Here is a 12,309-nt window from a genome sequence, read left to right on the forward strand (position 1 = left end):
TTATCATATCATATATATTCATTGATTGTAAGTCGTAAAAAATGTACCTTTGTAAGTTCCCCACATAGTTTAAAAGTGTTTGCTACCAAAACTAAGGTATCCATGAGATTTACTTGGTTTCCTTCCTCTGTTACCGAGACTGCCTAAGCCTTTGCAAAACACCACCAGATTGGTAACTTGTGTAGTTTTCACATGAAACCCAGTCCTATACTAGCTGTTGTATGTTTTCTGTACATAATTAAACAAATGGGAATATGAAATTGCTGGTAAGAGTTCATGAGAAAGAGGTTACGATGGCTTTGCATGTAAACTTCCACAAAGCTTGCATTGTAGCATATCCTGTAGTGACACAGACACTATAATGGTACTTAGCATACACATGGTAAAATCACTCATTAAATGCACCGTAGTAAAATACACCTGCCAGCAAACCTTGTAGAACATTCATTAAAATTTGTCTGTTGTACTACTTTGTGTGCTGTGCTTTTAATGGACAATTTTGATGTAAAAAGTAATGGCCAGTGTGCAATTCTAATAAGTGTACAATGGCTGTTATCAGACAGTTGGGAAACGTAAAAAACGATGATGAAGAAGTTAGTCTCACTGTCTGAACTTTCATATTGATTAGCTGAGATAGTGATTCAGAATACATGTACTGGTATGTATGAACTAAATCATATGTTTTTAAGGGATGAACTATGCTTCGTTCGTAATTCCTTTGTTCAAATGAATACGTACAATGGCTGTTATCAGACAGTTAGGAAACATAAAATAAAGAAACTGTGTTGTCTCACTATCAGAACTTTTATAGAAAATTTGTTTGCACATAGAGGGTGTATGGCCTGAGATAGTGAATCAGAATAAAGGTATATCTAAACTCAATTGTATATTTTGAAGTGATGGAGGAAGTATTCTTTGTTCACATTGTCATTTCCTTGTTTCAAATAAATGTTCCAGGTGGTGCTGGCATAAAGCTTGGAAGTACAGTAGACCCTCGCTAACTCGCGGGTGTCCGGGTCCATCAAGAAACCCGCGACTTAGCGAGGGCCGCGACTTAGCGAGGTGCTCATTATATATTCATAACCACACGTTAACACACGTCACACGTCAGCTTTTCTTCATTCTTCAGTAATGTACAGATGAAATTTGTAACAGTCATGGATTAACAGTAAATCTTTGAGGAAGATTATCGTACAATTGTGTGACTCTCAAAGCATCAATCACGGCTAGACTTTCTTTTTTGTTTTTTGCACGGTCGACAAACTAACAGTACAACTTACAAGCTCACGCCTGGCGGCCATGGTAGGGCCAAGAAATGCTGTTGAATTTCCGGGTTGCGGAAGTGCAGTTTTGACTTTTATATCATCGAATAACGGGATTTGTTTTATATATTCTAAAACAACAACTATTTTTTTATGTTTCTCAGTACAGTAACATTACTAAATGATGGGGTTGAGTTGAGAAATCGCAAGGTTCGGCAACACGTGGTGTGATGCATGATGTAGGTAGATATATAAACATAAAGACGCAAGTGATGAACGAATTCAGTTGATCGTAGACCGAAATTTCGTTATATAAATATCGTTGTCCTCAAAATTTTGAAGAAACAAAACGTTTTTAGGTGACTTCTAAATCAATCAAATCAAATGATATATTAATGCGAGACAAGCTTTAGTTATTAATTTGTTTTTGTGGACAATGTTCAAATTCGACTGACGAATCCTGCGACTCGAATCTAACACGATCAATGCACCGTTAACCAGCCAAACGAAAATGGTCGACGTGTTTGTTGACTAGCCGAGAAGTGCATAAGGAACTTGTGAATGTGAGGCAGTCCGAATAAATAGAAGGCGATTGCTAACATCAAAGTCAAACCGCGACACCTCTTCATCGAAACACCAACGAGTTTGAAATTGGCAGTCGTGCCATTTGTTTAAAAAAATACACAAAGAGGAGTTCCGAAAACAATAGGAATACTAAAGAAAAAATGGGATCCAAGGTGACACCCGCGACTTAGCCGAATCCGCGACTTACCGAGGCGCGAGTTAGCGAGGGCCCACTGTACTACCATTACTATTAAAAAAAGACACTACATCCTCTCTGTAATAGCATTAAATTTATGTCTAATATGCTTTTCCAGTTTTATGCGTATGATCAATCAAAATTTCAAGACACGCTGGCACCCCTTGCATTTTAAAATCACAGTCATTTGCTTCTGCCCAGTGAATATAGAACGTATAACACCTAGTCCATGCAACGAATGCCAATGATTTAGGTGAGCATGCTGTGTCAGTTGTCTGGGATGGAGCCATGTACATGTAATGTGACACCTTGGTGCACTCAATATGTCTATCCATGTCTGAAATGCTTGGATATCTTAGAAGTCGGAATTTTTCTGTCCCTGAAAACCACAGTTGAAGACAATCCCTGGAGACAGATTGTCTCTTCCCTGGATCATTTGAAGGAAAATGTAATCAGGGACAAGGAATGGCAGTATCAAGTCACGATAGGTTGCCAAGCAACAAGTAAATACCCTGAAGGCGCAGAACTTTGATTTTGTTATACCTGTAGATAAGTAGAAGAGAGAATAGATGGAATCTTGTATGTGTCTAATGTTGGCACTGAACTCCTAATAGTACATGTAATACTAGCAGATTTCGATGGCAGTGAACTCAAAATAATTATCAGACACAATGTGAAATCTTGAGTGTTTAATTATGGCATGAACTCATTGTATTAACAGATTTCGATGGCAGTCAACTTGACATACTTGCACTTATCAAACACAGTGTGAAATCTTGTAAGTTGTATGTGTCTAATAATGGCAGTGAACTTGCACATATCAAACAATGTTAAATCTTGTGTGTATCTAATAATGGCATTGAACTTGAAATACTTGCACTTATCCAACACACTGTTAAATCTTGTATGTGTCTATGATGGCAATAAACTGAAAATACTTGGACTATATTATCAGAAACAACATGAATCTTGTATATGTCTAATAATGGCAGTGAACTCAAAATAATTTCACGTAGACAAATTTTATAGATGGCACTGAGCTTAAAATACTTGCACCTTTTGGACACACCTCGAACTGTAGGTGTGACAGTCGTAGATTCTCACTTTCATTGTTTTTGTGCCTTCCAGAATAATTTGTAGGTTTTCCATTATATTGTGTAAGCTAAACCATAATAAAGATAGCGTACTGCTGTAATATGACACTTGAAATCTTATTGTACACATACATTGTGTAATTTACCATGGGTAAGTGGGAGTGATGTTAAATGGTATGTTGCAATAAAACACTGTGTGTCAAGTTACTGTGTAACACAGTATCTTTGTCTTTTACAAAATTCATGATAAAGATTTTTAAAACAAATAATTGCAGTAAAATTGAGTTTTAAATCTGGTCTGAAATTTGTACAATAAATTGGTGACATAGGTTCACCCACACAAGAATCAACACATCACAAGTATCATTAATGTAACAGTTGCTGACCTTTCATCACAATCTCATAAACCATCTCAGCTGTTGTCACTTTCTGGTGAGGTCAACATACTAATTTCAAGGTCAAGTAGATTTCATGTACACCTCTAAATCATACTAATAATAGTTGTTTGATATTCTAATCAAATACATAATATGGCTCCATTTAGTTTTCTGTTTCTCATGACCAGACTAATGATCAACCCTATTTTTTCTTATCTGACCAAAAATTGAAAAAATCGTGTCCTCAATGACCAGATCACATCAAATGCTGTGTTACTGATGGTAAAAGGCACAAAAAATGCAATGCTACACTGATGGCAAAAGGCACAGAAAATGCCATATTGCTGATGGTAAAATGCACAAAAAATGCCATGTTACAGATGGTAAAAGGCACAAAAAATGTCATGTTACAGGTGGTAAAAGGCAAGCATGTATTAGTCTGGGCAAAAATTAACATTTATTTGAGAAATGTGAGGCCTTTAATAATTTGTAGGATCAAAAGGTTCATTCTATTCTTTTGACTTTAATTATCTTTTCTGAAGCAACTAGACTCTTCAAAGTCTGGAAGGTATGCCATGGCAGGGCGCCCTCACACATCGGTCAACCCCTCTCACACTGAGAGGAGGCCAGTGAGGGCACAGTGACACAATGTATCTTACAGTCTACATGTACATGAATCTTTACCCACATGGTGACATGCTGAATTTTTTTTCTTGGGGGGGGGGGGGGGGGGATTTTACTGACTGACTGAATCATCATGTTTACCTTACAAACAATGAGAAATGCACAGTAGTATTAAAAATATCAACCTATTAAATGAAGTGATATTGTAAAATGTCAATATTTTTGTCTTACAGTTTGGTTACCGTTTTGGTGTATCTCTTCAAATGATGTTTATAGGGTATGTGTGTGTGAGTCTCCTGCTCAATGTGAATACATTCTTTCTACTTCCAAAGTCACACATTCCATACCCATTACCTGATGACTATTTCTACAAGACATCTTCTAAATTGATGGAAGAAATAGGACTCAGACCCATTGACAGTCCAAAAGGTGGATTGCCCAATGGTAGTGCCAACAGACTCCATGGCTATTATGAAGCATACCATGGTAAGAGATGTCTCCTTGTTTGTTTGTTGTCTGTCTATCTGTCTGTCTGTCTATCTATCTGTCTGTCTGTCTGTCTGTCTGTCTGTCTGTCTGTCTGTTTCTTGGTTTGTCTGTCAATGGTAGTGCCAACAGACTTCATGGCTATTATGAAGCATACCATTGGAAGAGATACCGTATATCCTTGTTTGTCTGTCTGTTGGTCTGCCTGTCTGTCTGTCTGTCTGTCTGTCTCTGTATATGTTTATGTCCACGAAGCCAGTGTTTTATCCATTTGTATGCATGCATGCATGTCTGTGTATGAGTTTGTCTCTGTCTGTCTATCTGTCTGTCTGTCTGTCTGTCTGTCTGTCTTGAATGAGTACTCATAATCATTTTTTTTTGTTTTTAAGTGATTTTGTATAACCTTAGAGTGATGCTTTAAAACCATAATTAACACATTGATTTTTGGGGAAAAAAGAGTAGACCATGATTTAGTGTTAGTGTATGTATGAACAGACCATAGGAATAATGAATTTACTACTGCTATCATATGTATACAGGTAAAATGAAAGTACTCAAGAGAAACCAGGTAGGAGTAGCACCAGAGTGTAATGGAGAGACAGAGTGTACATGTAGGTCAGGAACCACCCAGTGTTTTGAATTAGCTGATAGACCAGCTGGTAGTCAGGATATGGAAACAGCTAACATAGTAACGAATAGTCAGGCTGTAGAGAAAGAGAATAGACCGGCTGGTAGTCAGACAACAGGGACAGCTAATGTACAAGCTGATAGTCAGGCTATAGGACCAGAGACCAAGCCAGCTGGTAGTAAAGATGTTACAGTAGAATCAGAGAACAAACCAGCTGGTAGTCAGGCAACAGGGACAAATATCCCAGCTGGTAGTCAGGCTATAGGGCCAGAGACCAAGTCAGTCGGTAGTGAAGACATTACAGTAGAATCAGAGAACGAACCAGCTGGTAGTCAAGCAACAGGGATAAGTAGTAGACCAGCTGGTAGTCAAGCAACAGGAAAAGTTAACCAGCAAGATGGCAGTCAGACATCAGCGACAGATACCCTGCAAGTTGGTAGTCAGGCAACAGGGACAAATAGCCAGAAAGATGGTACATGTAGTCAGGCAACAGCAACAGATAGCCAGCAAACTGATAGTCAGAAGACGGCATCGAATACCAGTCAGGCTATAGGAATAGATACAAGACCAGTACCTAGTCAGAATGAAGTGTTAGACAGTCAAACACATTTATCAGTGAATAGTCAGAGACCATCAAAAAATGGTAAGAACTCGGAAAGTAAAGATTAGAATTGTCCACATAGCATTAAATTTCAAAGACCAGAGAAGCCAGATTTATTTAATATATATAAATTTGTATTTGATAAGATTGTTATCACATACATTTACATATATGAGCCATTGTTAACAAGCAATATGATAGATGTATATTCTGAGAATAGATATGAAATGGAGATATTTTCTTTTCCTTGCTGCTTTAATATAACTTGTGGAAAAGGGAAGTATACACATTTCATGAATGATGACACAGAAAGTAGGTGGAAGTTTGAAAAGAGTGATGAGGAAATTAGAATCTGTGTTAATAACAAACCCTGTATATACATATAGAATGGGGTTATGAGAGAGATAGTGTCGGAAAACATGTCCATATCAAATTTCAGTAGAAATATCGATACAACTGGGAAAGAAGAGAACAGATGGGTCACATTGGGTGGTTGCCATGGCAACAGCTAGCAGGGGGAGATAGAGAGGATACTGATCTTTGCAGAGACAAATTAAGAAAGTATCGAGGGCACTCTGGCATGGGGGACAAGATGGGTGGTTGCCATGGGGATGGTTAGCAGCAGCGATGGTACCAATCTTTGAAGAAAGTTGATTTAGAGAAGTGTTGTTGACATAATGACAAGGGAACAAGATGAATGGTTGCTATGGGGATAACTAGATGGGGGAGGAGATAGAGAAGAGGCTGTTTAGAGACAGTTTTAGAGGTTGGAATATTGTGTGGCGATTGTGGCTCTATGGGGGACAAGATAGTCATTAAAAGATGTGACAAAGTAATTACTTGGAGATTAGATGTACCTGGGGGAAAAGGTGAAATTTCATGACCGGCGGTTTACATGAAAGTCAATAAGGAACACAGACACCACGATGTCTGTGTCTTGAAACGAGTCGCCATGACGTTAACAACATTGGAGCCATGCCTGTACAAACGGCAGTGATTGTAACAGGTTATAGGGAAGATGCATAATGTGTAGTGGGTCCTTGGAGAGATGAGACTTCAATGCAGTCAAGTGAAACATTACAACTTGAGTCGTGGCACCACCGTAATCACTAACAGTGTTCTAGACACCTGTATCCAAGCACTGATAGATTACTATTTAATTGATCAAGTTTCTCTTTCAAGTCAGTAGTACATTCTGAATTCACTTTTCCTTTTCAATTCTTAAATGTATAGTCTTAACACACAAAAGTAATACATGTACTGATTATCTTAACTTTAACTTTAATATTCATATGATGTTGTTACTGCGTCTGCGAAAAAAAAGAGGACTTCAATTTTTGGTTATCACTTAATAGAAAGACACTTACGATGTAAGATTGTCGTCAAAACAGTCTTTATTTTTGTTACTCAAAATTGCTGTGAAAATTCACCAACAAATTCATCATCTTAGTTTTGTAACAAAATGTGTTGAAACATAGGTGATCACTCCCCAAAATTGCACACTTGAAAGGAAATGTGTTGTCAATGGGTATAGGGTCTAGGCTCATGATGACTCGGCAACAATAGTTAGAGCTTGTAAAATTGAATGGCTAGTGTTTGAAGTTCAAGGGGACTGTTATGTGCCAGATACATTTAACAGTTTGTTGTGTCTGTGTCTGTCTGTGTGTCTGTCTGTCTCTGTGTGTGTGTGTGTATGTATGTGTGTATGTACAAATGTGTGTCTGTGTCTGTATGTGTGTGTGTCTGTGTGGTGGGGGTTTACATGAAAGGTGTATGTGTGGAGGTGTCTGTATTGGGGAGGACGGTGGATGAGTGTTTGATAGGTGTTTGCCTGCATTGATGTGTGCTGGAAAAGTGGTTTTGTCCATGTGAGTATGTGTGACTGTATGTATAGGTTTAGGGATTACACCGTGTCCAGCCAATGTACAGTGTCCAAATAGTTATATATCTTAGGCACACGACAATGTTGTTTTGTCAAATTTATATTTGAAATAGAGTGCAGAGTAATGATACAGACCAAGTCGACACAGAAAGGCTTCACTGTTTAATATTTAAACCACGTTTTTACTTTTTTGCAGATGAGTATGAAGTTAACCATGACAGTATAGATTCTGGGCTTGCTGTCAGCACGTACCACGCTAACCAAGACATTAACAGTGAAAACAACAACCCCAAAGCCATCCCCAGTGTTAAACAATGTGTGTTGTCTGGTCTCTTTGTTTCACACCTTATATGGATGTCAATCCTGCAACATAGGAACTGGTTTTATCTAGGCACGTTTCAGCCGTGGATAACAGTTATGGCTGACAATGATGAAGACATGTCGATGACAACAGAAGAAAAAGGTGAGTAGGAAATATTTTACGTGTGAAAAAATCGTTGACCATGTTGTAGCTGATGTGTTAGGGTTGTCATATTTGTTCTGACTTTCTCATTTTGGACACTAGAGGGTGTACTTTTACTAGTGTTGTCATAAGATATTAACATATTGGAAACAGAGGACATGAGTAAAATGATGTTGCCATCAAACTTCAACTTTCCATAAGTTAAAGACTTATTTCGTGGTGTTTGAAGGAATCTAGGAAAAGTTGTGTGCAGAAGATGACACTGTGTGTGTGTGTGTGTGTGTGTGTGTGTGTCTGTGTGTGTGTGTGTGTGTGTGAGTGTGTGTGTCTGTGTGTGTGTTGGCGTGTGGGGGTGTGTGCATGTGTGGTGTGTGTGTGTGTGTGTGAAATTTAGTACTGGTTGTCACAGTGTCAACACCAGACAGTCTCTTGTCTGTCATTCCTATAGTCAAACTTTGTGTTAAACAGTATTCTCAATCTATTTTTCATGTCTGCGCTTTTCCATGAATTTGTCATCGGGAATGATAATTGGAAGTCCAACCACGGGAAACCTAACAATGCTATTTAAATTATCTTTTAAAGTACTTTCTTTCTTTCTTTCTTTGCAGAAAGTCATTACACCACTGTATTCGCCTTTATCCAACTGGGTGCTATTTTTTTCGGTCCGCTATGTGGTCTCATCGTAGATAGAAATAAGAAAAGTACATCAGAATCAGGTTGGAAAAGAGTTAGTTGGGAAGGTAAGTTCTGAACATCAATGATTCTGAAAAAAAATTGGGGGGGGGGGACACCGGATTATTTCAGTATTCTATGTCTTGATGAATGTGTATGGGTAGCTAAGCAGCAACCAAATATTAAACAAAAGGCATCATTAATCATAAATAGCCTGTGAGGGCGCACTGCATATTCTTAGATGAATACATGTACATAATGTACAAATTTTGAAATATTTTGTGTGAAGTGATATTCAAATTATGTTGGTGTTTATAAAAAAAAATTATAATTATAATACTTTGTTACATTTTATTCAAATTTCTTGTAAAACAGCAAACCAAGACATGAAACTAGTTGGAAATTTGAGATGTTTTTATACTGCAGATGCAAAAAGAAATAATGAAAAATATTTTCTTTATGGTTCCAAGAAACAAATTTTGACAGTGATATAAAATCACTTTGTAAGAGTAGCGTTGAAACGGTTGCATCTAATACACACATTTTCAGATCCCAAAGTGACTAGATTTGACCTGAACTGAAAAAGAAAGTACAATATTGACTATTTGTGATTTGTTTGTATTTCAGTGTCAACAGTTCAAGGTCCGTATGCTGACCTGTACGACACAGTTTTAGCACTACTTGTTACCTGTACACTCAGTGTGTTGTTTTCCATTGCCATTGTGGTTCCAATGCTACAAGTACAATATGTATCGTTTGTCCTACAAGTTATACTCAGGTCATTTCTCTATGGACTCAACGCTGCTTTTATAGCAATAGCGTAAGTCAACATTTACAATGTCTCCTCGATGTTTATTTCCCCAAAGATTTTCTGGAGCTTGTCTGTTTACGTAGAAGATGAGATTTTCAACAATTCTGCCGTGTCTAAACTATAACATGATATTCTTTACACTTTCAATGTGGGTCGAAAATCATCAATAATTCATATCTCTGATTTTTATACCTTGTGACCTCCCACTTCCGAATATGGAGTCAAATTCATGAATAATTCATAACAACACTGTGATATCTTGTGACCTCCCACTTCCAAATATGGAGTCAAACTCATGAATAATTCATAAAATCTTCCTGACTCCTTGTGACCTTCCACTTCCAAATATGGAGTAAACAGTCATGAATAATTCATAGCTTGTGACATCCTGTGATCTCCCATTTCTAAATGTGGAGTAAAAAGTCATGAATAATGCATTGTACCACTCTGACATCTTGTGACCTTAAACTTCCAAATATGGCATCAAACTCATGAATAATTCATACAACCACTCTGACCCCTTGTGACCACATACTTCCAAATATGGAATGACATTAATAAAACATTTGTATCAAGAAATTCCAGAGAGTACCAAGATAACCCTTTGTGACCTCACATGAGATCTTTTGTGAGGAACAGTTCAGAAACTTAAATGTAAATATTGCTGACTTCACTGTCAGGAAGTTGGAAAATGCTATTTACGAAGAATATGTGATAGATAACCTAAAAATTTGTCAAATAGTTTTTCTGTATAAAAGTTGTTGTTTTTGTGATGAAAATAATCAAAGCTATCATCTCTAACTAAGTTGATAGATTTATTTTGATAAATTTGACAAGTACCAAAGTCTGTCTGACATTGCTTCCTTTGCACTGTCCGCCAAATTAAACTGTGCCAAACATGTCCTAAATCACCATTCTGCCAAATTTTGCATGCACCAAAACCTAGCCCCCTCCACAACGTTGATGGAAGGTCTATGACCAAAATAAACACAACTACAGTATGTCGTGACTGCGATCAAAGGGATTCATGTTTTGTTCATTCTTCTGTTTGCAGTTTCCCAGTTGAACATCTTGGTACACTCCTTGGTGTAGATCTGGCATTAGCAGCTGTGTTTGGTCTCATACAATTTCCACTGTTTAAACTAGCACAGAGTATATTTGAAGGAGATCCATTCTGGGTAAGTATTAATTAAACCTGTCAGAATTTTTAAAGCTACACTAGCTGTAACTGGGGTATTATTTCTATCAGACAATATATGAACTAAGAATTGTCAAAATACAATAATTTGACATGGTACATGTCAATTAGAGGGTAATTTTGTCTTTTAGTAGTATAGTAATAACTTGAACTTGTGATATTAGGTGTGCTGATTTTTGGGTATGGACCCAAAAATCAATTTTAATGGATATTACTGCTACACAAATATGTTTACCCACAGGTGATTCAATACTGTTCAGGGTGTACCATATTATGATTAAGTCATTACATCTAAATAAAACAGTTTTTACAACAAAAAAAAGACATTCCAGTTACAGCCAGTGCAGCTTTAAAGACCCATGTCATGTTAACATGAAAATGTAGTTGTGAAAATAGATGTCTGGTAGAGTGGTAGAAAAAGTTGGTTGTGAAGAAAAGAATGATTCTATGTAATGCTCATGGCTCCACTGATAAGATAACGTAAATGTAAGAACCTGGAATTTAAACATAGGCCTTTAAAGGCCAATGTCAGCGTGGGATTGAAATATAGGAAAGAAAAGCAGTTGTCTAACAGAGCTGTAGAAAAGGTCGATCCAGAACAAAACGTATGATTGCATCCTTACTACTCCACTGATATGAGATACCAATAACAGTAGACACTGTGATTGAATCAAGTGATATGAGCTACCAATAACATTTGAATCAAGGGGGCATATATCAGATTATGGTTTGGGTGAGAAAAATCATACCACAGAGCTGCAGAAAAAGTTTATCCTGAACAAAAGAATGATCCTAGCTTATCCCTATTAAAAGCTGCACTGACAGTAGTCTTGATATAGTCTTTGGATCTGTGTTTTGGAGGTTGATGAATGAAATGGTGATGACAGTACCTCTGTCTAAGTAGAGTCCTTAGTAGTGACTTCAGTCGCTTTTAAAATAAGCAGAATAGCTCATGTAGTATAATAGATGCAGCAAGCTATACTACATTGATTGATACTAATGCAAGAACCTGGGATAGAATCATGGACCTGTACGTAAGACAGTAAGGTTTTTTTTATCCTGGCTCCTAATGATAAACAGCCAGAAGGTTGACTACAAGTTGTCTTTAGAAATTTAATATCAAACCCAGTATGTGACAATCCATGCATCTAGACCATTGTATTTTGGTAAAGGGATTGCATGACATTTTTTGAAACTGAATCATGATATCGTTATAATTTCCTTTATACAACAGATTAATGTCGGACTGCTGGCATTGAATTTTGTGACATATGCACATCCCATCTATGTAGCTTACTACTGTAAAAGAGAAACGTTGCGGATGCGGACGGAAGAAGTGGACAGACGACGAAGAAACCGAGAAGCCGAAGAACTCAAGATAGTCAACATTATTTCAACTGTATAAACACGAAAATTTAACACATTGATGTTTTGGGTGCAAAGGTGATGTC

General features: G+C 37.3%; 1 protein-coding gene across 1 annotated transcript in view; it reads left to right on the top strand.

Moving 5' to 3' along the window:
• Nucleotides 1-12,309, top strand: part of LOC144449727 (equilibrative nucleobase transporter 1-like) — a 35,123-nt gene extending 22,814 nt beyond the window's left edge. The window contains exons 4-9 of the mRNA XM_078140305.1: nucleotides 4,351-4,603; nucleotides 7,911-8,177; nucleotides 8,786-8,917; nucleotides 9,477-9,669; nucleotides 10,715-10,838; nucleotides 12,093-12,309. Of these exons, the coding sequence (XP_077996431.1) occupies nucleotides 4,351-4,603; nucleotides 7,911-8,177; nucleotides 8,786-8,917; nucleotides 9,477-9,669; nucleotides 10,715-10,838; nucleotides 12,093-12,263 (1,140 nt within the window). The 3' untranslated portion in view covers nucleotides 12,264-12,309. The remainder of the gene's footprint in view (nucleotides 1-4,350; nucleotides 4,604-7,910; nucleotides 8,178-8,785; nucleotides 8,918-9,476; nucleotides 9,670-10,714; nucleotides 10,839-12,092) is intronic.

Source organism: Glandiceps talaboti, chromosome 18, assembly GCF_964340395.1.
Source record: "Glandiceps talaboti chromosome 18, keGlaTala1.1, whole genome shotgun sequence".
Classification (NCBI taxonomy): Eukaryota; Metazoa; Hemichordata; class Enteropneusta; family Spengelidae; genus Glandiceps; species Glandiceps talaboti.